Genomic DNA, 25,802 nt, shown 5'->3' on the forward strand with positions numbered 1-25,802 from the left:
CACACACACATCCGCCAAACTTTTCCCTCTGCCAGTGCGCCTATAATCATATAGTAAATCACACCATCATCCTCCTTTCCCTCTCAGTTTCATAGCGCGATTAAGGGTGCACACTTGAGAGCTCTATTTTTGGTTTCATACATATATATATATATATATAGTCATAGCGGTATTACCGTTGGTGCGTTTCATGCGCGCCGCTGTGTCCCGTTTGGGTGCCAAACAGAGTGGGCCCAGTTCCGCATTCTAAATAGGCGGATGGGGCGCACATTGGTAATCACGTGATTGATTGGGTAATTAAATGTTTGTTTGCAATGTATCGCCACAGATACATTAGCGAGGTGTTAATAAAATATGGATGAAAATGGGTAATTTAGTGATGAGTAGACCATATGAATTTAACCGGTTATAAATTGCTCATTCATGAGAAAGTGTGTTTTGTGTAAAACGTTATGCAATTCATAACGCCCAGTGGGAGGGGCTTCTTGCTTTTAAAAGATGGCTGCTTACTGCTTTCAGGCAGTCGAGGATGGTTACAGGGAAGGTAACATGTTACAGCGAGAGTTCATTTTTTTTGGAAGTACCGTTTGTTTGTTTTTTGTTTGGTTTTCTGTTTTTGCATTTTTTCATGTTTGTAAATATCTATCACTGCACTTTGGGAGGCCGGCAGAAAATAAAAACACTTCACTTACAGTCTGCGACTACGCCTGTTTTTAAGTTTCGGGTGGATTGCCAGAGGACCCCGTCACATATGGTGTCAGAAGTGGGATGGCTAGTCGCAAGAAGCTAATCCGGCCCCAAAAGCAGCGCACAGGACTACGGTCCCAGCGGCGAGAGCAGTTGGAGGAAGCAGCTGCCAAGGCTGACCCGGCTTGGGACACAGTGGCAACTTCGACAGAGGAGGACGATGAGGAGTACAGGCCTTGGCAGGTCCCAGCAGCTCCTAAAGGCCCAGTGTCTGCAGGTGAAGCAGGAGGAGAACTGGTGGCTATGATGAGAGACTTTTTGGCATCACAGCAAAGGAGAGAGGAGGGCCTGTTGGCAGAGATCCAAGGCCTGAGGGCTTCTCTTCCAGGGCCCGAGCAGCCTTATCAACCAGGGCCCCAGTCCCGACAGACTCTTGCACCACGGGGGCAGAACAGGCCAGCCCATGTCACAACTCCAAGTACAGCCACTGCGAGCAGCCCAAGATTCGAGCTGCCTACCCCAGCACCCCGGCGAGGACATCAGGATTCAGCAGCTGAGTATCCTTCTTTTCCGTCGCAGGATACCAGCAGTCGACCTGAACAGCCGAGGCCAGAGTGGAGGCCCTACCAAGACCCCAAAATTCCACAATATCAGATGGGGGAAGACATTGAGAACTATCTGCTGAGATTTGAGCGAATTGCCAAGACCTGGAAATGGCCAGAGAGTGAGTGGGCCTGCCGCCTCGTTCCACTGCTGACTGGTAAGGCACTGGAGGCCTACACTGCGATGGATGAGGAGATGGCTCACTGCTACACTGACTTGAGAGCAGCCCTGCTCATAAAATTTGACATCTCTCCAGAGACGTACCGGCAGCAGTTCCGTGCCACCGCTGTGCCCTCTGGTGAGAACCCCACCGAGACCTACCACCGCCTGAAGGGACTCTACCGACGCTGGATCCGGCCCGAGCAGCACACCAAGGAGGAGATTGGGGAAGCCGTCGTCTTGGAGCAGCTACTCCGGGTACTTCCGACGGAGGTGAGGACCTGGGTGAAGGAGCACGAGCCAGTCGAGGGACTCTCAGCTGCCCGGCTGGCGCTACAGTACCTGAATGCCCGGAGAGGTGTACCAGCTCCACGTGTCTCCAATGCACCAGTGCCACGTTTCACCAGTCTACCCCACCGACCAGCTTTCCAGCATCCGCAGTCACGACCTACAAGGGGAGAGAGACACCAAGAACCTTCAGGTGACACTATCTCTGCCCCAAACCAACGAGGATCGGGTAAGGACCTTGTTTGCTTCTATTGCCAGCAGCCAGGCCACAAAGCTTCTGTGTGTCCCGTACGCAAAGCTAAGGTCACCGGCGCTTGTTATGCACCCCGGTCAGAAATGGGCCCCGAGGCGGACCTGGAGGTGAAAACGCGACATAAAACTGTTACCATCAGTGGTCAACGCGTGACAGCCCTGTTAGACTCAGGTAGCTACATGTCACTGGTTAAAAGTGCTCTGGTGCCAGTAGGCAGTGTGGACTACCGCAGGCAGGCGGACATTTTGTGTGTTCATGGAGACAGGCACCTCTATCCCAAAACTGAACTAATGGTGATCATTGATGAACAATCTTACCTACTGACTGTTGGGGTTGTAGAGCATCTGCCTGTTGATGCCATCTTGGGTTGGGACTTGCCTGTGTTAATGGACTTGTTACAGGATAAAGAACTGTCAGAGCAAAGTGACTCTGGAAAAAAGGGAGAACTGAATGTGCAATTGTCTTGTCCTGTAATCACCAGAGCCCAAGCGAAAGCTGGTGTCCAACCACTCCCAGACCTCGACAGTAGTCTGTGTGAGGGTGGCACTAAGGGGCCAAGAAAATCCCGTCGCCAGCGACGCTTTGAGAAACAGCTAAAGCTAGCTCAACCAGACCGACAGATTGTGCTGTGTGATGACATGTGGAATGTGCCTGACAATATTTCAGTGTTACAAAGGGAAGATGCTACTTTGCAACCACTGTTTGCCAAAGTAGTCAAGGACACCAGTGGGGATTGTGTGGGGAAGGAGATGTTCATTGTTGACAATGATGTGCTGTATTGTGTTTGTAATGAAGACAAACGTCTTGTGATCCCAGCTAGTTGTAGGGTCCTTGTCATGCACCTAGCACACACACTCCCATGGGCAGGACACCTTGGTCGCCACAAAACCTACATCCGTGTCAGTTCACGTTTTTTTTGGCCTTCCATGTACACCGACATTCAGAAATATTGCACCACATGCCCTACATGCCAGAAAACATGCACTGCCCGCAAATCTGACCGAGCTTTTCTGCAGCCTCTCCCTGTCATCTCCACACCATTCCGCAGGATTGCCATGGACATCGTGGGCCCTCTGGTGAAAAGCAGCGGAGGTCATCAGTACATCCTGGTCATCTGTGATTATGCAACGCGGTTTCCAGAGGCTTTTCCCCTTCGCACCATCACTGCTCCAGCGGTAGTGCGTGCGCTGGTCCAGCTTTTCTCCAGGGTGGGAATACCAGACGAGATCCTCACTGATCAGGGGACCAACTTTACCTCCAGACTCATGCAGCTCCTCTGTAAGCAGCTGGGCATTAATGCAATCAAGACCACGCCATACCACCCACAGACAGACGGTTTGGTTGAGAGGTTTAACCAGACGCTGAAGAGGATGCTCCGGAAGTTTGTTGACGACACAGGGAAGGACTGGGATCGCTGGCTGCCATTCCTGCTGTTTGCATACCGGGAGGTTCCTCAAGCTTTGACAGGTTTTTCTCCATTTGAGCTCCTGTATGGCTGGGATGTACAAGGACCCTTGGATCTACTTCGTAAGGGTTGGGAGGCTCCATCAACCACTACTAACGACAGAGGGGTGATCCAGTTTGTGCTGGAGATGAGGGAGCGACTCGTTAAATACCAGGAGGAGGCAGAGGTCAATCTGCGAGAGGCCCAGAAGAGTCAGAAGACTTGGTACGACCAACAGGCTCGACATCGGGAGTTCCAGCCTGACCAGAAAGTTCTGCTGCTTCTTCCTTCATCCAACAGCAAGCTCCTGGCAAAATGGCAAGGCCCATACACCATCTCCCGCAAGATGGGCCCGGTCACCTATGAGGTTTACCATCCTGAGAAGAAACGACCGAAACAGACCTACCATGTCAACCTTCTCAAAGAGTGGAAGGAGCGACCAGTGGCTTCTACAGGGATGGCTTTGCTGGTAAGAGAAGTGGACCTTGAGGAAGAAGAACAGACGGGTCCAGAGACTCAAGCAACGCCTGTCTCTCCTGTATTGGTACACCTGGCCCCAGAACGAGCATCACAGCTGCTGCAGGTCTTCCAGGAGGCTTCTTCTCTGTTTGCTGCCAATCCAGGGAAAACCACTGTGGTTGAGCATGTCATCCGACTGAAAGAGGGACAAGCAATTCGCCAACGTCCCTACCGAGTCCCGCAAAATCTGGTGGAGAAACTGAAACAAGAGGTAGAAGAAATGCTCAGACTGGGTGTGATCGAGCCATCCAACTCCGAGTGGTGCAGTCCGGTGGTCATCGTCTTCAAAAAGGACGGGTCCCTCCGCATCTGCATTGACTTCAGGAAACTCAATTCCATCTCTCAGTTTGATGCCTACCCAATGCCAAGGATCGATGACCTGCTGGAACAGATTGGAGCAGCAAAGTTCATCACCACGTTGGACCTGTGTAAAGGGTACTGGCAAGTGCCCCTTGAAGAGTCGAGCCGACCGTACACAGCGTTCCGAACACCAGCTGGTCTCTTCCAGTTCACGGTGATGCCCTTCGGTCTTCATGGAGCTCCCGCCACCTTCCAGAGACTGATGGACAGAGTCCTCCAGGATTGTGGACATTGCAGCGCCGCCTATCTGGACGATGTGGTCATCTACAGCAATACCTGGGAAGATCATATACAACATCTGTCCCTGGTTCTTGGGAAAATCCAGCAGGCTGGGCTGACCCTCAATCCCTCAAAGTGTGAGTGGGCACGGCAAGAGACAAGGTACCTGGGTTACCTACTGGGCCGAGGAGAGGTGCGACCTCAAGTGGATAAGGTTGAAGCTATCCAGAAATGCCCTCGACCTCGCACCAAGAAGGAGGTACGGTCTTTCCTGGGTTTGGCTGGCTGGTACAGGAGATTTGTGCCCCAATTTGCAACGATTGCTGCACCGATCACGGCACTCACCAGCAAGGACCAGAGAAATCCTGTTACCTGGTCAGATGACTGCGAAACAGCTTTCAGCACCCTGAAAGCCCACCTGTGCTCTTCCCCTGTTCTCAAAAGTCCAGACTTCAACCGACGATTCCTGGTACAGGTGGATGCCTCTGCAGTTGGTCTTGGAGCAGTTCTGGCCCAAGGAGATCCAGGAGAAGAGCATCCAATTCTGTACCTGAGCCGCAAGCTTCAGCCACGGGAGACCAGGTATTCCACGGTGGAGAAGGAGGGCCTGGCCATTAAGTGGGGATTGGAAAGTCTGCGGTACTATCTACTTGGACGGGAGTTTGATCTTGAAACGGACCACAGAGCTCTGACCTGGATCAACTCAATGAAGGACCACAACAGTCGCCTGACCAGATGGTATCTTTCACTCCAGCCGTTCAAGTTCACCATCCGACACCGATCGGGAACGTCCAATGTGGTGGCTGACTACCTTTCCAGGTTGCCGCACATCGTCAACCTCCGGGAGGAGGGGGATGATGTGACGGAGCGGCTCCGTCACTGACTGCAGTCAGCGCACACACGCTGACACACACTGACACACGCTGACACACACTGACACACACTGACACACGCTGACACACACTGACACACGCTGACACACACACATCCGCCAAACTTTTCCCTCTGCCAGTGCGCCTATAATCATACAGTAAATCACACCATCATCCTCCTTTCCCTCTCAGTTTCATAGCGCGATTAAGGGTGCACACTTGAGAGCTCTATTTTTGGTTTCATACATATATATATATATATATAGTCATAGCGGTATTACCGTTGGTGCGTTTCATGCGCGCCGCTGTGTCCCGTTTGGGTGCCAAACAGAGTGGGCCCAGTTCCGCATTCTAAATAGGCGGATGGGGCGCACATTGGTAATCACGTGATTGATTGGGTAATTAAATGTTTGTTTGCAATGTATCGCCACAGATACATTAGCGAGGTGTTAATAAAATATGGATGAAAATGGGTAATTTAGTGATGAGTAGACCATATGAATTTAACCGGTTATAAATTGCTCATTCATGAGAAAGTGTGTTTTGTGTAAAACGTTATGCAATTCATAACGCCCAGTGGGAGGGGCTTCTTGCTTTTAAAAGATGGCTGCTTACTGCTTTCAGGCAGTCGAGGATGGTTACAGGGAAGGTAACATGTTACAGCGAGAGTTCATTTTTTTTGGAAGTACCGTTTGTTTGTTTTTTGTTTGGTTTTCTGTTTTTGCATTTTTTCATGTTTGTAAATATCTATCACTGCACTTTGGGAGGCCGGCAGAAAATAAAAACACTTCACTTACAGTCTGCGACTACGCCTGTTTTTAAGTTTCGGGTGGATTGCCAGAGGACCCCGTCACATCCATATTAAAGTGATGAGATCTACAAAAATGCGCTTACTCAGAAATCATAACTACAACTGCTACTCTTAGGCTGAACAGAAATTTAACTATAAAAAAAACAGTTGTTTTTTCAAGACTTATTTAGCCTAGCTAAACATGTTGTAGCGAATACAACTTCTGGCATTGTCTTCTCCTAAAAGGGTGGAGATGGACAAATTCTCAAAAACCATATTAACCACACAGATATCGCTAACTATCAAGATAATCACAACGTGACACATCACACTTGAGGGTGCAAGTTGGGCCCAAAATCTTATCAGGCTTATAACCACGTCATGTGGAGCCAGCCATAAACTCACTGTCTAAAGCGTGTGTGTGTGTGTGTGTGTGTGTGTGTGTGGGGGGGGGGGGGGGGGGGGGGGGGGGGGGTTGGTAGGCTAAGGCCTCCTGGCAAATAGCTATATCATGCTCACCTGTAAGTCAACTCAGCCCTCTCTTAATTCTGCAAATGTTTGCTTATAATGAGTAGCAATAAAGATGAGTTATTTATATCAAATAGTTTTTTGTCCCAGGCTGTACTCGTGTTTATTTTTACTGTAAAATGTGCATTTTAAACCTGGGTGTAAAAAGGGAGATCTAGGGCTTTTGCAGCCCGCCTCAGGTTGACATTGAAGGAACTGCAGTTTTCTTTGCATTTCTACAATGGCTCCATTTTGAACACCGGATAAAAACAGGCTCAAATGTGAAAATATTAGCGTTTTGGAGCTAGAGAGGTAGCCTGGCTAACAAGCAGGTGAGAAACTGCTTTAGCTTTTATGCTAAACTAAGCTAAAAATGTCTTGGACTAATTTTCAATGGATGCAAAGACATTAAATCTTCTTGGAGACTTAAATGCTTTCTGCTCACTGTGATGAAACTTAATACCAAGAAACATAGACGGATCTGTCATGTTGGTGCAGGTTAAGTCTTTAGCAGGAAACAGTTTGCTTCCATCTTCAAACATCTGTCGTTGCCTGCGTGTAGTTTCCAAACCCTAATTGTTTGAATTGGTCAGGGTGCTTTAACCACTGTCCCCCCTGCACACTCACACCTCCCACACCTTTCTCTCCCGCTGTGATTAATTACCCAGGAGGTACTTTGATGTGTGACGCCGACTTTGTTTTTCCTCGTAGTGATGTCACATGTCATATTTCTTCTTTGCTTTCTTAGCTGGAAAGCAGTTGCAGCTATTACCGTTAAGGCGTTACTGGGAATGAGAGACTTGAAGTGGGCTCTTACTGACTGTGGAAGTCACTTTAAGCGTTTTTGAGGGGAAGGTATTAAATGCTAGGTTGATAACAATCTGTCCATGACTGTAATGTACTGTGTGTTCGGGTTGCATGTACTTCTTTACATCTGCTTTTTTGTGGAGGGTCATATCAGCTCATGCTAGCTGGGTCGAATCAGGTCATAATTAGAAAAATACACTTTGGTAAATGTACAACTCAGGCTTAATATTTCCTATAAAGTCTTGTTTCTTCTTGTTGCTGAGGTAAAGCTTTGGATTAGAGTGACTTCGATGTTTATAATGTAATGGATTGTTTTATGTTGTAGTTCTGAAGCAGGGAGTGCAGCTTTTATGTGATTGATCAAGTGCAGCTGTTGGGCTAACTGTTCAATTAATAACGCCATACTTTAACCTTTACCTCAGCTGCCTTAAGTCTCTTCACGTATTAAGATGATTTGTCCCATGTTTGATCAGGCTCGTCTGTATGACTACATGTATTAATGCTTAATACTTATTGGAAGTCTTGAAATGTTTAAAGGTGATATAATCATATGAATGTAATTTAAATTATGATTCATTAAAAGTGCTGTTCAGCCTTGGCTCAGAGCTTGTTTATTGTTCCAACAGCCTGAAGGATATACAAGGTGATCTTGGGATTACAATGTCTCGGCTTTCATCTGGGGAAAATTTCGATGGATGAAATATGCAAGCCTTAATCCCCATCCTCCCTCTCACTGGAGTCGATGCACCATTAAGGGAGGCACTTCACCTCTAAATTGGTCCAAAGGTGTTGCTCGGCCAAGAGCCCTGCCAGTGTGTAATCCTCCCCCTAATGCAATCCCTCCCTGAGCGCTTGTGTTGTACTGTAAATAAGAATGTGTTTTCTCAGGCACTCTGCCTGACTAAATGAGGTTTTTAGATTTAAGACGCTTCAGGGAAACCCTGCGCTCGCTACATTACTGACGCTGAGTTCAGCTGAGGCTGCATGCAGTATCCATCACCCCGGGGCCGTGCAATTACAAGTGACAGAAAGTTGACCACTAAAGAGTTGACTCTTCAACTTCTCAGACTCAGAGGATGCCTCAATGGAAGTCGATGGCCAAGCTGGCAAAAAAAATAAATGGCCCGACATGATTGAAGTGAAAACCCTGGTTATGATCTAAGAAAATAACCATTTGCGGGCGAATCAAATAGTGTGTGAATCAACAGCGGTGTCAGCACTAGCCCTGTTACCGAGTAAAACTGTTGATGTGTGTCCATTTTAAATATTGTTGTTGACAAGACTGAAACTTGAAGTCCTCAAGAATCAGAGTCAAGACTAACAATTCCACACGAGCAGCAGTCAGACTTTTTAACACATGATAGAATTATCTGCACACTTCATTTGTATCTTACACGCTGAAATAAGGACCAACTGAGGAAGTGTCTCCACGGATCAAGATGAATGCAGAAGCGAGGAGAAGACACCATATATGAGCAGCTTGTGTGCACGGTATTTTGTTGCAGTAGCAAACATAACACAGAAATATCCACAAGTATGTTGCACGCAGCAACTTCTCATATTTGAAAACTGGATGAGACAGGTCACGGCGAGTTTCGAGCCAAACTTCTCCACTAAGCAGCAGCTGTCTAATCGTGGCTTTCGCAACAGAAACCAGTGATGAAAAGCCGGACAAGCTTTGGACCAATAGAATATCTGTTTGAGCCTTCCCAAAAACCAGAAAACATGAAGAAAATGTAAGGCATGGGTTAAACATGAGGTTTGTCTACTATAACATACTGTGAAGATATTAGCCTTCATGGCTTTTTTCATGGCCAGCCTAGAAATCTGATTGGTCACCACAGTGGCCACCCCAAAAACCTGAACTATGATTGGTGATTATTGGCCTTGTCAGATGCAGGATTATATTCAGTGTTTCCCGCAGGAAATTCGCAAGTCACAGTGGTAGCTGGCTTGGCAGCAGGCTGCTACGTCACCAGTAACCACCAGCATACCTGTATTATTACTTGCATACCTGTATTATTACTTGCATACCTGTATGTCACAGACACATTGAGATGAAGCGCACTGTGGGAAACACTGATGTTTAAATCATCTCTTTGGCTTGATACCAGCTTCCTTTGCATTTCAGTGTAGCGCATTTCATTGTGTTAATTCTTCAAATTGTGACTTTGGTGCTAATGTGCCTCAAACGCTAGTTGCCACCCGACTTTAAAGAGAAGGAAAAAAAAAGATGACAAATAGCCAATCATGTCGCAGGGATATGGGTGGGCGGGCTTGTAGGTGTTTGCAGCAGAATGGAAAGACAGGCGAAATGAGCGATAGCGACACTGACGAAAACGTTGAGCCTACCAGCTCAAATCAGGGAGAAAGCATCGTCGACGACAAAGGCCACTCTTCAGGAGTTGGAGATATTTTTGGGGATTTACAGTCTGACATAAAACAGAGTAACGTGCTTTATGAACTGTGAGCTTGCGAAGACAAGTGCAGCAAAAACGGTCGACGCCACAAACCTTTTCCACCATTTCAAACAACATCACCTGTTAGAACACAGCGAAGGAAAGAAATTACCAAACGTCCCAAACAAGTGTTGGTGGACGCTCAGCAAACAGCAGGTCGGTATACTGCCCAGCAGAAAACTGTCATATCAGCGTTTTCCAGCTCCGTGAACGGATTGAGAAATGTTCCCGTGTTCAAGTCTAGTTTGTCATGTTCTGACAATAAAGAAGGTTAAACCCAAATTAACCATCTGGTTTCTTCAGGAGCAAAATAGACATAATTATAATGATTAATATTAGTTCCACATTTACCATGATAGTTATCGATATCGACTGATGTCAAATTATCACGATAAATGTTTAATTATCTTGATATCATTTTTAGTCATATCGCCCAGGCCTACACCCTCCTGTCAGTCAGAACAGCCTCCCATCTTATCAGGGGCGCCATGAAAGCTGAAATTCGGGGGGGGGGGGGCTAAGTTAGAGTGGGGTTAAAGGGGTCCTTCTTGGAAAAAAATGGGAAGAATGAAGAGCAGGATGCTACATTTTAACCAGTAATAACTCACATTAGCTAGCGAGGCAGAGGGCTAAACTTCATCTTTATCAGGTGCTCAATGATGTTTAACTCGTGTATCTCATGATGTGACTTTTGGATCAAACCAACTACAGGAGGAGGGGGAACACATATTTGAGGAATGGTATTAGTTTAAGAATATGTCCTAATTAAAACATTATTTTTCATTACTATATGATACAAATTGTAGTTTTTAAATAATATTAAGATTTGAGAAATATCCTGTCAGATTTTAGATTATTTGAGGGGGCTCCAGTTTTAAATGGGAATGACGCTTCTGCCTCTTATTATGTATCACTCTTAGCCTTTTTAATCCCTTGTACAATGTGTAAGATTTAAGACATGCATGAGCTGTTCAGACCAAAGCTGTTTTATGAACCAGGCTGTGAACATGTTTATTTCTGCTGTAAAAATCTTTGCACAAATCTTCTTCAGAATTTCACAAATTAAACTGAGAAACCAGAAGAGCTGAAGTGAGGTTTATATAAAGCAAGTTTTCAGTTCAATGTTTTTTTTGTTGTCGCATAAAGACACAACCCATCGTCACTCAGCATAATATGTTTACTCATTGAAGAGGAAAAATTAGCTAGAGGTAATCTCAAACTGGGATGCAGCAATATCAACATTCACAATATCATTATAAGTCTACTCTGCAAAATACAAGTTGAGTTGTTACACTATAGACCTATTTGTGGTACGTTCCATTTGATTTCGGGAGTCGGAAATTCTTAGTTACCGGCCTGAAATGTCATCCGGAACGCCTCCCTGAAGTTGGGATTCGGACTCTGAAACTTGGGGAACCTTCTGTAACACGAGTTAAAATCCAACATGGCTGCCATGTGCATCAACAGTAACATTTAAGCTGTAACTGTTGGACTTGCAAGTGGAAGTTTGACCGTTTTCAATATAACGTACATCCATACAGTTGTTTTCAGCTTGTTTTTTTTTTAAAATAGCTAAATTACGTGGGGGCAAACAGACCTGTCTATATAGCAGTATAGCATAGCTTCCATACCTGTACTCCAATTGGTCTCTCCTTAAAGGGCCAACACTGACTGGCCTGTCCCGTGGCTAATATATTTATCATTGACAAGGGCCTCATTGCTTTCCCTCATTGACAACCCTTCTTCAAAAATATGGAACTATCTATGGGCTTAAAGTGGACACTAGAGGTACTGTAGTTTTCTTTTGCACTCCTGCATTGGCTTCATTTTTCAACAGTGGAGGTAGCATGTTGTAATAATAAAGATAAATGTAGTGCCAGTGGCTCAGTGAAATCAATGAGTGAGAGCTGTTGTGTCATGAGAAATCATGACCGGTCATTTAAACATTTATTCAGTTTGGTTACTGGTATATGAGCCATCTTTAGCCTCGTAAACTGCATATGCCATCCAAACCAAAGCATGGCATGCCGGGGTTGGGGGGGGGATTCTGAGGAAGCAGCAAATTACAACACCAGGGCCTTGCAAGTTCACATGCTGAGTTACACCCTCAAGATTTACTAACCAAAAGCTGCAGCAAATCTGGAAATGTGTCTCATCCTTAATAGACTTTGAGTGTCCCCCACCACCCCATCACTCCATCTCCACCTGTCTTTCCCCTTCATGCTCCCTTTTCTTTACGGTAATGCCAGAGTCTGCAGTGTACCTGGCCATCGTTTTAGAATTTGCTCCCAAAAACAACTTTGTGTCATGACAGCGGCTGGCTAAAGAAAAACAAAAAAATAAAAAAACAACTCTGGCCTTGTGCTGGCCAGCAGCAGCTGCACGCATATAGTGTCCCACAATCTGCATACCTGGCCAAGCGCTCAGAGAGACACAGGAGTGGGAGATATAAGAAACCCTGATCCAAAACATAAAAATGGTTCAGTGCTTATCGAATGCCAGAGAAATGTCATCCTCACATTAATTCTCTCCCTGCCTGAGAAAGTTGCAAGTTGGGACACACACACACACAAGCATTTTAGAGTACTCACACACGTAAGCGTTGTCAACGAGCCTGGGTCAGGACTGTACCAGGAGACCCACAGTACTCCGCTGGGCCCAGTTTTACGACACCCTGTCCTCTTGTGTATTGGCTGTTCATGTTGTTCTTCTCTGAAGGTCATGAGCTTATAGACAGGACTTCTGGCTAGATTCACTGCAGGAGTTACCTCACAGCATAGAAGAACACACATACTGCGACTTTGACTTTTGCTTTCTGAATCTGAACAGCAGAAGCCATATTTATGTCTCTCATGCACACAACAGAGGTCTGCACAAAACCAGATCACCTCCAGAGCAATGATTTATAAAAGCATTCTCAGATCAGCTTCAACATATTACACTGATCTCTCCAATTCTTTTTCATATTTCAAACTAAAACTGATTATTACTGAAAGCTAAGTGGGGGGGGTTGTGTTTTCATTTGTTCTTTTGAATGTTCCAAGCTATAACCATGAAATTAAATCAAGATTGAATCAACCAGAATTGTATGTAATTGACACTGAAGGACCAGAACGCTTTCTCTGCAAAACAGCAGAGCAGATTGCTGTCTGCTGTCCAACGTTTTTCATTAGTGTCCATCTCCTCTCTGCAGGGTAGCGAGCCCCGGCTGAGAGGGAGAACATCGGACCATGACTACAACCAAACCAATTTATTTCCTGTCTGTCTCACACTGTCAAGACTGAACAACATAAAATCATATTTATTTATGACACCGTCTCAAAAGTGCATATTGCCAAGAAACAAGACCACACACAAACGAGCCATCTTTCTTTCATTTTTTAACTTTTACTCAACTTTAACTTTCGTCCCCCATGGAGAGTCAAACCACCGTGTTGTTTTCCAGGAGCAGCCTGTTTCACATTCGCACAGCTGCACAAGTTCTAGCCTGGGAGCTGCACGCAGTGCAACCATAGTGCCGTACTCTTTCCCTCTCGCAGTTGGGAGGTTAAGTGCCTTGCTCAAGGGCACCTTGTGTTTTGTAATCTTTGTACTCCTTCACCCAGCTTTGGTCTGGCCACTACACTTGTGCAAAGTGCAGCCGTGCACACAACTTTTGAATCATAATGTGGGCAAACGGTAATCTTTGGTGTTGAAAAATGAAGTGTCCACTTGAGGCTGACTCAAAAAGAGGCCCCAGAAGTCCCAATAACACCAGTGTGAAAAATGACAATTTTTACAGCAGAAATAAACAGGCAGGTACAAAAATGGTAAATGGACTTAAGCTTGTAAAGCACTTCTCTCGTCTTTTGACTATTCAAAGCACATTTACCCTGCAGGTCACACCCTCACATTCACACACCGATGGTAGAGGCTGCAATGCCAAGAGTCCATCAGTATGAACTAATCCCATTTATACACATTCACATGAACAACTTGGGGTTCAGTGTCTTACCCAAGGACACATGTGGCAGAGTCAACCAACTCTGCCACTGAGCCACAGCCGCCCACTTAAAAAAACAATCTTGTAGTTCATGTCATTAATGGCACACACCATGCAGGGGGTGCCTTTTTTTTATAACTCCTCCGTTTTGATTTTAAGAAGGATATGAGTTTTGCATTATTGAGTTACCGATGTGACTGCACAGACAGAAAGCTAACGGCACGCCTTAACTCCAGCTGTTTGCCTGTTACTCAGTTGACCAAAAGTTTAGTTGAGATAGCATTTTCAATATGTTCAGTATGCTGATGTGTGTGTATGTGAGTGAAGCGTGTCTCAATACCTGAGTGGAAAATCGGATTTCCTGTCACAGGATTGATAAAGTATATCTTCTTCTTATTCTTCTACCTCATACAGCCCTAATTCAGTAATACCAAACTATCTCTTCAAGCACATTTGAAAAAAGAACATACATGTCAGGAAAATGTTGGAAATCACAGATCAGTAGAGTATTTTGTGTGAAATAAGAAACTAAACAGTTAAGTGGTGAGTCTCACCTGTCAGGGGATTCAGGATCGAAGCAGGTCTTGAGGACGTCGGTGACCTCTGGGTCACAGCAGTCTCCATCGTCATAGTCGTAGTGTATACTGTTGCACTCCATGTTACAAACTCCATCCTGTCTCTTCCAGTTGTAGCAAGGTCCAAGTCTAAGACAGTCCCCTCCATCATGGCCCGTCCTCGGGTGGTCGCACTCAGGGTCACAGTGACGGTTCCCAATCTTTCCAATTCGACAATTGCTGAGGATAAACCGCTGTCGGAGGCTTGAGTTCTTCACGGTGTGGACACTCAGATCCAGGCTGATGTTGTAAGGGCGAAAGGCCTCAGTTAGAATCCGGTGCTGAAGCTGGATCTGGCCTTGGGACACGGTTGGGTTTCCACTATCGTTATTGGAAAGGTCGACGATCCGGTAGCGTATTCGCTTGTGTGCACGGAGCTGCCAGTTGTTGTTGTAGCCAAGGATGATGTCAGTGTTGTCGCAGGGTGTCAGGCCGCAGGGTGGGGGCAGGAACGGGGAGACAAGTTCTTGTTCAGGCACTGGAGTGGTGATGATGGTTGGATGGAGGCCAACTTTGTATGGCGTCCATAGTTCTTCCACCTCAAAGGTAGAACAAAATCCCAGAATAACTAATTTCACTTGGGAACTATTGCCAAACCAAATTAGAAGTATAGTGAATCAACAAGAAATGTTTTATAATCCGCCTAATTGTATGACCGCTAAACATTTTATTTCTACAAAAAATTAATTCTTAGGAATCAAATATAGTCCCTTACATTGCTGAAGTCAGCCCACATTGCCAGGAGCGGTTCACTCTTGTCGATTTGAAGTGGTCGATTCAGCAGGTCCTCATGAGAGCGAGCGTAGCCCCACAAGACCAAACCTCCTATGTGGCCCCTGAAGCTCTGTCCTTGATCTGATTGGTTACTGCCAAGAAAGAGGGTTCTGCACGTCTTCATGAAGGGACTGTAGAGATTTCCCGACTGGATGCTGCTTTCCCCTACCTTGTAAAGATAAAGGAGGGGTGGAAAAAATGACAAAGAACAGTTGTCTGTGTTTTGATTACATTCAAAAAGTATTCAACGATTGTTGGTCCAATGTGAGGACAACTTTTTATCAATTTACCAGTCTACAGTAAAATCTCAGTGACCAATGTTTTACAGCTGCCATTGTTGTTGCAATTACATTTTCAAAGCTATCAACCAGGAACTCAACTCTGGTCCTCTAAAATCTCTGGTGGGCCCCCAAAACGACACCAATCGTTTGTCCCAGCTTTTGTCAAAAGAAAATGTAACCCATCTCTTTGCATGTTGAAATCATCTCTCACCATCTCTCCTGTTTTAAATGATCCATCCATCCAAAACTTTGAATAAAACTTCAGATTTAGTCAAATTTTTTTACCAAAAGCTGCTGCAAGTAAAAGAGAGAGAACACTGACTAAATTGGTACCAGGTTTGGCAAAATGACCAAAGTCTCTGTTATTTTAATGATAAGAATACTACAGAAAAGTACGCTCAACAAACCCTGCAGATCTTTTGTCATATTTTTAACCAAGAGCTGCAGGAAGCGAAAGAGAGGGAGCAGTGTCTAAGTTGCACAAATATGTTGGCAATGTTTTGGTACCAATCGTTTGCCAACGTATTTGTGCAATCAAGCAATGGGCCAGACTTGTGCCAGACATTGCCTGCATTTTTCGGTAACTTAAAACAAGAAAATAACCCAATATCAGGTGCCTAGGACTTCTAGGCACCTGATATTTTGTTGCTTAGATCTTTGTTGCTGTGGTTTGGAAACAAGTATCAATATTGTTTGATTTATCAAAGTTTAAAAAATCTGCTATCATGACAAATGTATTGTGGATTACCCATTGGTGCTTTCATACACCAGATCTGCGAGCCAAAAACTTAAATGATTGCTTGTCAAAGGATTGACCAATGAAAGATTGGTTTAGCCTCTCTCTCCCTCTCTCTCTGTCCTACAACCTTTCCGGTAACTGGGATGGACAAAAATGTCTTAAAAACAAAGGAGAAAGTATAATTTAAGCATAAGGTTGATTCTTAAATTGGAAAGACTAAGTCATAGTTTGAAAAAACAATCTCACTCTAGGACCACTCATCAGTTCCTCATAAGCCTTTAGCCACACCACACAGTGTTCATCAGCTGGAGTTTGCCCAGTTGTCATGACGATGTCTCTGTTGACAGGTGAGCTCAGTAGCTGTCAACTAAAAGGTTGAGGCATTTGAGGTTGTTATTGACCTTGGCAAGAGGGGACGATCTGGGTTAAAGACTCTGAAAATGGTGTAGGTATTGGACCTTGAGTCAGGATTGCTTTGTCAAAGTCCTTTCATTGTATTTCAACATGTTGAAAGTTAAGAGGCAGACAATCAAACTCAACCAAACTGTGATCTGAAGCTCTACCATGCACCTGAAACCACACACCTTAGCTCCATCAACATACAGGGTCATGCTGCGGCCGCTGTACACGGCCATCAGGTGAGTCCAGGAGTTGGCTCGGTACCGCTGGTGACTGTAGACAGTGGTGGATTTTGTGGCTCGGTCGGTACGAAGTGTAAAGTAGAACCTTGCGTCTTTGGCGCCGGCGGGTTCCACAGTGCGGATGCCTACCGACCAGCCCTTCTCACTCAGTGAATGGGAACAGTTGTCAAACACACCTACGGCAAAGCAGGAAAAGTTTAATATGTTATGCTGAAAGAATACTGGTGGAGGAAACAGAAATATTTCTTTGCAGAGACAAACGACAGCAATTTCACAAAAAGGCCATTGGATGATGTATAAACTGGCACACAAACGAGTGATTGCAGTCCTCAGGCGCATGATAACACGGGAGGAGAGAGCTACAGATCTACATCTACAGTATATGGAGTAAGACAGAGACAGAGAGAATAGACAGAGCCAGGACAGCAGGACAGAACAGAGAGGGGAAGGAGGACGGAGGTATTTTGCTCAGCCAAGGCAAGGCCCTGATGTTTCCATCTGCTGTTGCAACAGACACACACACAGATCCACATCTGCTCCCCAGATGTCTAACGCTGGGACATCGAAAGGTCAGGGAACCCCTTCACCCTCCTCAGCGCTATATCTGTGTGTGCATGCATGTGTGTGTACTTACAGGCATGTACGCGCAAGTGTTAAAGTGGGCAATTGTAGCAAAAATATCCCAGAGGAGGTGAGCCAGATTCATGTTGAAGCATTTAATTCAGTTAAAGAAAGCATGCCGCTGGAAGGCTAAAGCTCTGCCAAAAGAAAATTTCATGACACTGTGCCATGTACCGAACACATGATTACAAACACATAAATATCAACCTATGCATATCCGCAGAAAGACATGAAATGCTGACGCTGCTTAATACCGCAATTAATCACAAACATAGATTTTGAGGAAAAAAGGCATCCTTTACATTCGGTGCAAATCTTTATCATGAGGTAATTTCCTTGCTGAATCTGTTGGATCGTTTTACAGTCTGCTGTAGGTATATCATTTGATGGCACAGGTCGGGTTGACTGCCAAAGCTTGACAACATTTACAGTAGTGTGCAACAGGAAACATTAGGGGTTTATGGGAAACACACAGCGGTCAGACTTGTGCACTGTGATTTTTAAATTGATTCTATAAGGTCCTGATGTTTTAAAGCTCCATTTTTTAAAGTCACTTGGGGTAGAGCTAGGCAAAACACCTTGAAATAATAGAGCCTTCTAAAGTTGTTCTGGCAAATAATCAGCTATTTTGACATTTAGCAGACAGGGGGAAACATTCACCTTCACTTGAAGTTATATTTCTGGCTGTGGAAGTTACATTTTTTTAATTTCTTTTACCTCTACTCCTCAGAAAGACATCTGACTGTTGAACCACTAGGTGCTCCACTATGATTACAGGCCTGTTGTAATCTACCTTAATCTGTTTTTCTGTTCATGCTAGACGTGTAGCAATCAGAATCAGATCTCCTTTACCCGAAACAAAAACTGCTGTGTTTGAAAACTCTGGATTAACTGACTACATGATTAAACATCTTAACCCTAGTCAACACTAGAATTATTGGTTGGTTAATCTAATTTGGATTCATTTTATTTCCGGACTGCAAAGCCGGTAACATGTTGTGTGCAAGCTGTAAAGGCCCTGACACACCAAGCAGACGGCAAAGAACTAGTGGCCACGAAGGCCACCTGTGGTATGGCCCGCTGACTGGAGAGTTATTTCCTCTAACACAGGTGGCGGTAGCTCGTTGTTATGATACGAAAAGACCATTTTTACACCACTATTGCGCACCTCTCGTATTATAGAAAACCTGCTAATCGAGAATAATGTCTGATAAAAAGTTGAAAATGGCATTGAGCAGTCAGCCCGGTCTTTTATTGGGCAAAGAAAAGAAGAGGCAGAGGCGTCAAATAAGGAGAATGGGTGAAAGCATGGATACTACAGCGGGATGCTCAAGGGGCTTTCCTGAACCTGTGTCAAGAGCTGGAGAGAAATGAAACCTCCCAACAGCCAATCAGAGAGATTCCACCGAGCCGATGGGTAGCAACGGAGCCGGACACACTGCAAAAACTAGGACGATGGCCGCTCACCGACGGTCCAACTAGGACCGATGGCCAACGATCTCCTTGGTGTGTCAGGGCCTTTACACAGCTGTCGGCCACTAGCTTGGGTTTTAGCTCCGGTTAATGTTATCCAGTGTTGAGCTGTGTTCAATGAATTGTGTTCAATTTTGACTGTTTTTGAAATGGTTTTCTTAACTTTAGACTAATCACCCAGTCTGAATTTATATTTGCGTTTCGAAATCGACTGGAAAAATATTCACATCCCGAGAGAAAACAAGGCTGATAAGAAACATATCAGGTACAGAAATCTGAAAGATTGACCTGAAATAATTTGTTAAAATGATTTAAACTGTTTGGTGATAATTCTTTCACTTGGCGCTAAAAGGAGACCCCTTCAAAAACACTTATAGACATTTTATTCGTCGTAAGATTTTAAAATGTAAATTGAGTAAGATTTGAAAATGTTACGTGTTAAAATAATAAATATACGTAAAAATCTAAATAGTTTTTGTGTAGAACAAGTATTCCCCCAGCACGCTGAGCCAACCATCAATCCCAGACAACAATCTTGTCCAGACACACATAAAAGACACACTAAAAAACAGCAAACTCAGGCAGGCAACTTTAGCTTTTCAACGGCAGCAGGAATTTTAAAAAAAAGCTCTGGCCTGCCTTGTTTTTGTTCTCTGTATTCTGTAACAGTGGCCAAAAGGAACCAGATCAAACTCAAGAAAAAAGACGGTGTTCAGGACAGTTAGATATTCTGCAGCTGAGCTTACTGCACCGCGATCAGCACTTCGACCAGCTTTGCTTGACTGTTTTTACTAGACAACTGAACCATGCCACAATGTGCAATATGTACAGACGCTTTCTATAAAGAAACGATAAAACAAAGATTATAATACATTGCACACCTGGAACAAGATGATCAGTCGCTGCTGGACCTTTTTACAAACAGCATCAGTGTCCGATGCATTCTTAATGGGCAGTCTTTATCTCAGGGTCCCTGATCCTTTTCTTTTGGACTTTTTTTTACTTACTTAACCCTTAATCAACACTTAATTAAGTAGATATTCCTATAGAAAAGTTAGGATATCAGAGTATGGTGATCTGCATATTTATAAAATAAATAAAAATATGTTTTTTAAGAGACCCAAAGATAAAGATGAAAAGGGCCTGACCTATGTGAGATTTTTGTGGCCGATACCGATATCAATAATATGGAGACAAAATAATTTGATACCGATATTTCTGCCGATATCTTTCTTAGATGTTTCTTAAACCTGTAGAGACAGATACATATAGATATAGATACACATGTATTGTGTTGATCCCTCAAATGCAGTAATCAAACACTTGTGGAAAAGATATTTAATGAAGACAAGATGGTCACTCAACTGGAAAGTAACTGTGCATGTACGTGCATCAACGCTCGACACTCTGCAGAGTGATAGTGCTTGTTGTAATCCATATAGCGCCCTCTGCTGGTGCCAGCCAGAGAAAGAGATGCTAGTGTAATACAATGAAACTCAAATTAAATGCTTCTTGATGGTGAATAAATCTGGTAATATCGGAGAAAATTGGGAATGAAATTAGTAAATACAGATCAGTCGCTTGATATGCTAATATCGGCCGATATTATCGGCTGGCCAATTAATCGGTCGGGCTCTATTTTCAACTTCTAAAGCTATTAAATCACTTTAGGCCAGCTGGGAGATCTCTTTCACTGTAGTCTCAGTCCTCATTTAACCTGTTTCCAAGAGGCCATTTTCACTTTGTACTGTATCATTACAATCAGCATTCTGTGGACTCAGAGTTCTGCAACTCACACGACAACACGGCAATAAAGGTTTGAAATGCACAAACAAATAGATTTATAAGATCATCGCTGACCATCAGAAGTCAAACCAAGGTCAATGTCATGTCTAGCAGAAACAATAGGAGTTTGTTTTTCACTGTTTTTTGTCAGATTCCTTCAGGACACTACAAAGAGAAGGGCTCATGCCACAAATGCCGCCCTCACATAAGGAAGCAATGAGGGGGAAAAACAAGTTGAGTAATGGAGTCGGATCTTTGATCAGAGTAAATGTGAGTGGACGTAACAGTTTGTGGTCTCCCTCGCTATCTGGACAGCTGTGGTGCTGCACCAGAGCACTTTTATCCTCTTCAATTTGTTTGATGTACATGTTGTTCTGTCAAATGTGCAGCTCCTCACATGTCACATTCTGGATGCTGCCTCCTCAGAAACACAGGGACGATCATTTTCTTACAAACAGAGTTGTTAAATCAAGGATTCATGACATCAATGTGTCTGCTGTCGCTGGTCAGAATAAATGGAAAACAGTCAAGCTAACCGCGGGAAGAGAGAGCCTCGGTGAAGCACGATAGGAATTTAAATGATTTTATAACGACCTAGTTATTAAGTGTGTGTGTCCATAATGAGGATAAAACTATTTTGTTGTGACAGAAAACAACCTTCTATAGGTGACTCTCGAAGTTATAATGCCATTCTTTTTATATGTAATCACAATTATTGATCAGCTAGCTCTAAATGATAAATGGTATCCTTTACCCTATGGTATTGGTATTGTATTTTATTCTCAAATGTTATTAATATATATTTAATATACATGTACATATGAGATACACTTACAGTTTACAATGCCTTTATCAGCATGTAGTTACACATTTTGTTCACTAGAGGACAGTCCCACATGACAGATAATGCCATATTTTCTCCACATATCATTTTTTTTCTTAATATTGTCTTTGATGGTGTCTTAGAATTTCACAACTCTGTAAGTGATTACAGAGTACGAAATCCTTAAATCCACCCCGCTGTGAGATGTTAAAGGGTCAATAAGAGGCCAAGGGGAGAAGGGCGAGATTCAGGAACAGTAGTAAACACATTTACATAAATAAAAAACACATAGTCCAATAGTAATTCTAGCTTTTTAAAATTACGTTTTCTTCTTCTTTTTTACTTTTTTGAATTATATCGGAATCCGTGATTAGGTTCCAGCAGCCCTATAGTCTTCATCATTACCATACAAGGAAATATTACTGTGCTCAAACATAGCATCATCACTACCAGGTCTCAACCTGTTCAGTCTTGTCATATTCAACATATTACAGCGGGATTATTATCTATGTATCTATTATCCATTTACAACGGCATTGTGTTTGTCAGTAATATTATCCCACTGCTGCATCATTGTTGTCAGTATTAATGTTTCTTTATGTCATCAAAGTTATTCATGTTGTCAACAAGAGAGGAAGCGCACCTAAAATGTGTCAAGGTCAAGAGGTCACACTGGGTCAGGGTGAAAGTTAGGGTGGGGGTTTAAGCCAGGTCAATGAGGACTGTTATTATTATTGTATTGTTTTTTATGTGGTTTTAAAACTGACATGCACGTGGTTGTAAACGTTTTCTATCATCAGGCTTCAACAGCACTCTCTGCCGTTCATGCATGACTTATGTGTAAAGAAAAAACACCCCAAAATATGTCATTTTGTATATTTCACTGACATATACCAGCAAACTGAATTCAATCTACTTTCTCTCTGGTGGACAAGGAGGACAACGTTTCTAATGCAACTTGAACCAAAAGATGCATCAATATCAACATCTGCCACTAGGTAATATTGGCTGATGTATCGCTTTGCATGGAGGCAAACCGTTCTTGTGCTTGACTTAACAAGATGATATCAGTGTCCTCATATGCAGCTCATGGTTGTCTTACTGAAAATTGTTTTTGTGATGACAGCTTCAAACTAGACTACATCCATCATAATTCCTCAAGACATGACTCGTGTCCATATTTTCTATTTTGTTCTGCTTTAAAACTTTTCATTTAATTTCCATTTTGGATCAAGTGGTCGGTAAGCGACATGTTGCCAATGTGTTTGTGCAGTCTAGACAGTGTGCAGAAGTTTGCCTGAGATTTTTAGGTAAGTACAAAATAGGAAATAACCAAATACTGGATGCCTTGAACTTTTATTTTTGTTGCCATGGTTTCAAAACAGCTATCAATATTGTTTGATTTTATGGTATCAAAGTTTAAAAATATGGGATCCTGACTGTAACCCTGAAACATATGGTCCAAAAGCCTAAACAAGCTTTTGGCTATTTACAATCACATAAATAAATCTATAAAATGAAAAAATCCTGGACATGAACCTGAAGAGGTGGTGATTTAGGTTTCTTAAACTGTGTTTGGATTAGCCTATCAGTGTTCTGTCAATCATCGATTAATCTACTAGTTCACGACGAATAGGCTATCACTATCACAATATCGGATCACTGTGAGTGTGTCACATCTGCAGCAAACACCAGACAGAGTGAACCCCATGAACTCTGCTTGAACTCTGTCGTGTCAACCAGTCTCTTTTTTTGGTTGAAAGGATAATTTACGCATCACAAGAGATTGCTGTTAGAGAAGGAACACCCTACACTAAAGCTGTCACAAACTATTTACAACTACATACACCACAATTATGTAGAATTTTATGTAGGAGAGAGTCAGCAGAGAGGTTGACGGACCAGAATCATCGTTATGATCACTCACCTGCTATGACCGCGGGGTTGCTCTGCCCTCCTTCAGGCTTCACCCACAGCTCCAGGCTGAACTTGGCCCTCGGCAGCTCCACTCCCGCAGCCGGCTTCACCTTCAGCTGCTCCCGGCGCCCGCTGAAGTACAGGGCGGTCATCCAAGAAGGCGGCACGCGAGGCACGGGGCTCCCCCACGGCGAGGAGCTGCCGACGGGCAAGCTCGCCGGCGGATCATCATCCTCCTCCACCTCCCCGGAGTAGTCCTCCGTGCCGTCCACCACCGGTGTCCCCGTGGAGGACTGCAGGTCTCCATCTTCCTGTTGCAGCCTGAAGAGGACCTGGAGCCCCCGGGAATCTGTTGAGCTGTCCGGGAAAACTTTCTGCCAACTCGAATTGCCCTCCTCCTCATTAGGAAACGTCGAGTCGAGGCTGCGGGTGAACCTTGAGTCGGATCTGCGTGCGTTGCCTGTGGAGGAGTCGGTCTCTCCGGCGTCTTTACGCACAGAACCCCCCGGCTGTTGCGTGACATAACCTGGGTCTTTCCTGTCATTTTTAGAGCTTGTGTCAAATACCCGTCCGTGTACCTGATCGTGTCCGTCCCCTGCTCCTGCCACTACATTCTCCCTGTTGCCCAAGCCTCCTTGCTCCTGTCCCGGCTGAGCGACCCGGTGCGCCGCGGTGTCAAACCTGCACCCTCGCCCACATTCCGCAGGCGCGCTATTTACAGTGTTCAGCACTCTACGGGTCGTGTGCGTCCTCGGACGGGCCGCTGGAGGGCGGTGTTGGGACGGGGAGTGTGAACGGGGTTGCCGCCGGGACCTCCAGACTACTGAGACGGTGCAGGGTTCACCTGTTAGCCTGGAGAGCTCCCGGTCTGCCCGCCGTGCCATGGCGCGTTTGCTGCGGCTGAGTGCGTCGGAGCGAACCGAGCTGAGCAACCACGTGTTAGTGATGAGGACGAGGAAAACAGCCAGTAGTCTAATCAACATCATTTTCTCAGGTTGTGGACAGTATTTGGCAACGTTTGTTTCAAAAACGATAAATGGGTTGATATATTCAGCTCTTAAACAGATCTGGATTCAAGGTGTACAAAAAGAGGTTTCCCACCAGACTTCGTTTTTAACATTTATAAGCACATATTTAACCACGTAGCCTAATAAATCCAGATGTTTGGGCTGCCGGTTTTGGTGAACAAATTAACCAAATAAACTTAAAACTAGGCTATCAGTGCATTCCAAATTGGATCAAACTAAAAAAACGAAATTCAAAGTGACCTAGGTTGACTAACGCTGAGGTTCTTGGTGTATATTTGGTAGTGATTTATTCAAATATAATACGTTTTAACGCTCAGAAAAAAAAATCTGATCTTGAGCTAAATTAAGATCCAAACTCCTGCATGTTTCGCGGACCTTCAGATGCGACGCTTTGCCTCCTACCTATTCATGCAGCGTGCACTGTCTGCAAAATATCTGCAGCTCCTGTAACTAAGTTTGCAAGTAGATAAAACGTCCAAGTTTCTGTCTTCGTTTTAGTAAGCCAGTGAATTAAAAAAAATATTTATAGAGGCTAGTAAACGTAATAAGGCTGATGGAAAAAAAAAAAAGAAATGGCCAGAAAACAATTTTATAACTGCGCAAAATGTGGATTCAGTTTCCTTTGTTATTGTTTTTAAATGAAAGGTTTTATTTGCATTAGTGGATCAGGTAAGAATAGATCGTTTCACTCCACTCTGGCTTTGCACATAGCCTCTACTTTTGCTTTTACCTGACCATTGTTGCATCATTTAGTGCGTCCTGGTGCAAAAAAAAAAAATATGGCTGCAAGGTGAATCAGAGTAATAAAAGAAAAAAAGACAAAGTCACTCCAGAGGCAGTGCAAAGTACAAATATCTCTCCTACTTGTTGAGCAGAAGCTTTCCTATAAATTCACAAAGTGGACAAAAAACAGTAATCCCGTCTGCGCGTCAGCTCCTCTAGGTTTTTGTTTGTGCGTCTGTGCGCGCTGCAGAGAGTGACTTGCTGCTCCTCTGCACCGGTCCATGCAGAAGTAGTAATATCCTCCTCCATTCACTCCTCCATCTCTCTCTCTCTCACCCCCCCCCCCCCCCCCCCCCCCCCTCTCTCTCTCTCATTCTCTCGAGTCCAAAGGTTTTTTGTTTTTTTGGGTTTTTTTTTTTTTTTATCAGGGAGCC

At 44.2% G+C, this 25,802-nt stretch overlaps 1 protein-coding gene across 1 annotated transcript in view; it reads right to left on the reverse strand.

Annotated features, from left to right (window-relative positions):
• Nucleotides 1-25,701, reverse strand: part of pappa2 (pappalysin 2) — a 106,836-nt gene extending 81,135 nt beyond the window's left edge. The window contains exons 1-4 of the mRNA XM_061043888.1: nt 23,628-25,701; nt 16,942-17,174; nt 15,279-15,506; nt 14,504-15,102 (exon numbers count right to left, since the gene is read on the reverse strand). Of these exons, the coding sequence (XP_060899871.1) occupies nt 14,504-15,102; nt 15,279-15,506; nt 16,942-17,174; nt 23,628-24,603 (2,036 nt within the window). The 5' untranslated portion in view covers nt 24,604-25,701. The remainder of the gene's footprint in view (nt 1-14,503; nt 15,103-15,278; nt 15,507-16,941; nt 17,175-23,627) is intronic.
• Between the last annotated feature and the right edge of the window lie 101 nt (nt 25,702-25,802).

This window comes from Labrus mixtus, chromosome 8, assembly GCF_963584025.1.
Source record: "Labrus mixtus chromosome 8, fLabMix1.1, whole genome shotgun sequence".
In the NCBI taxonomy this organism is placed as follows: domain Eukaryota; kingdom Metazoa; phylum Chordata; class Actinopteri; order Labriformes; family Labridae; genus Labrus; species Labrus mixtus.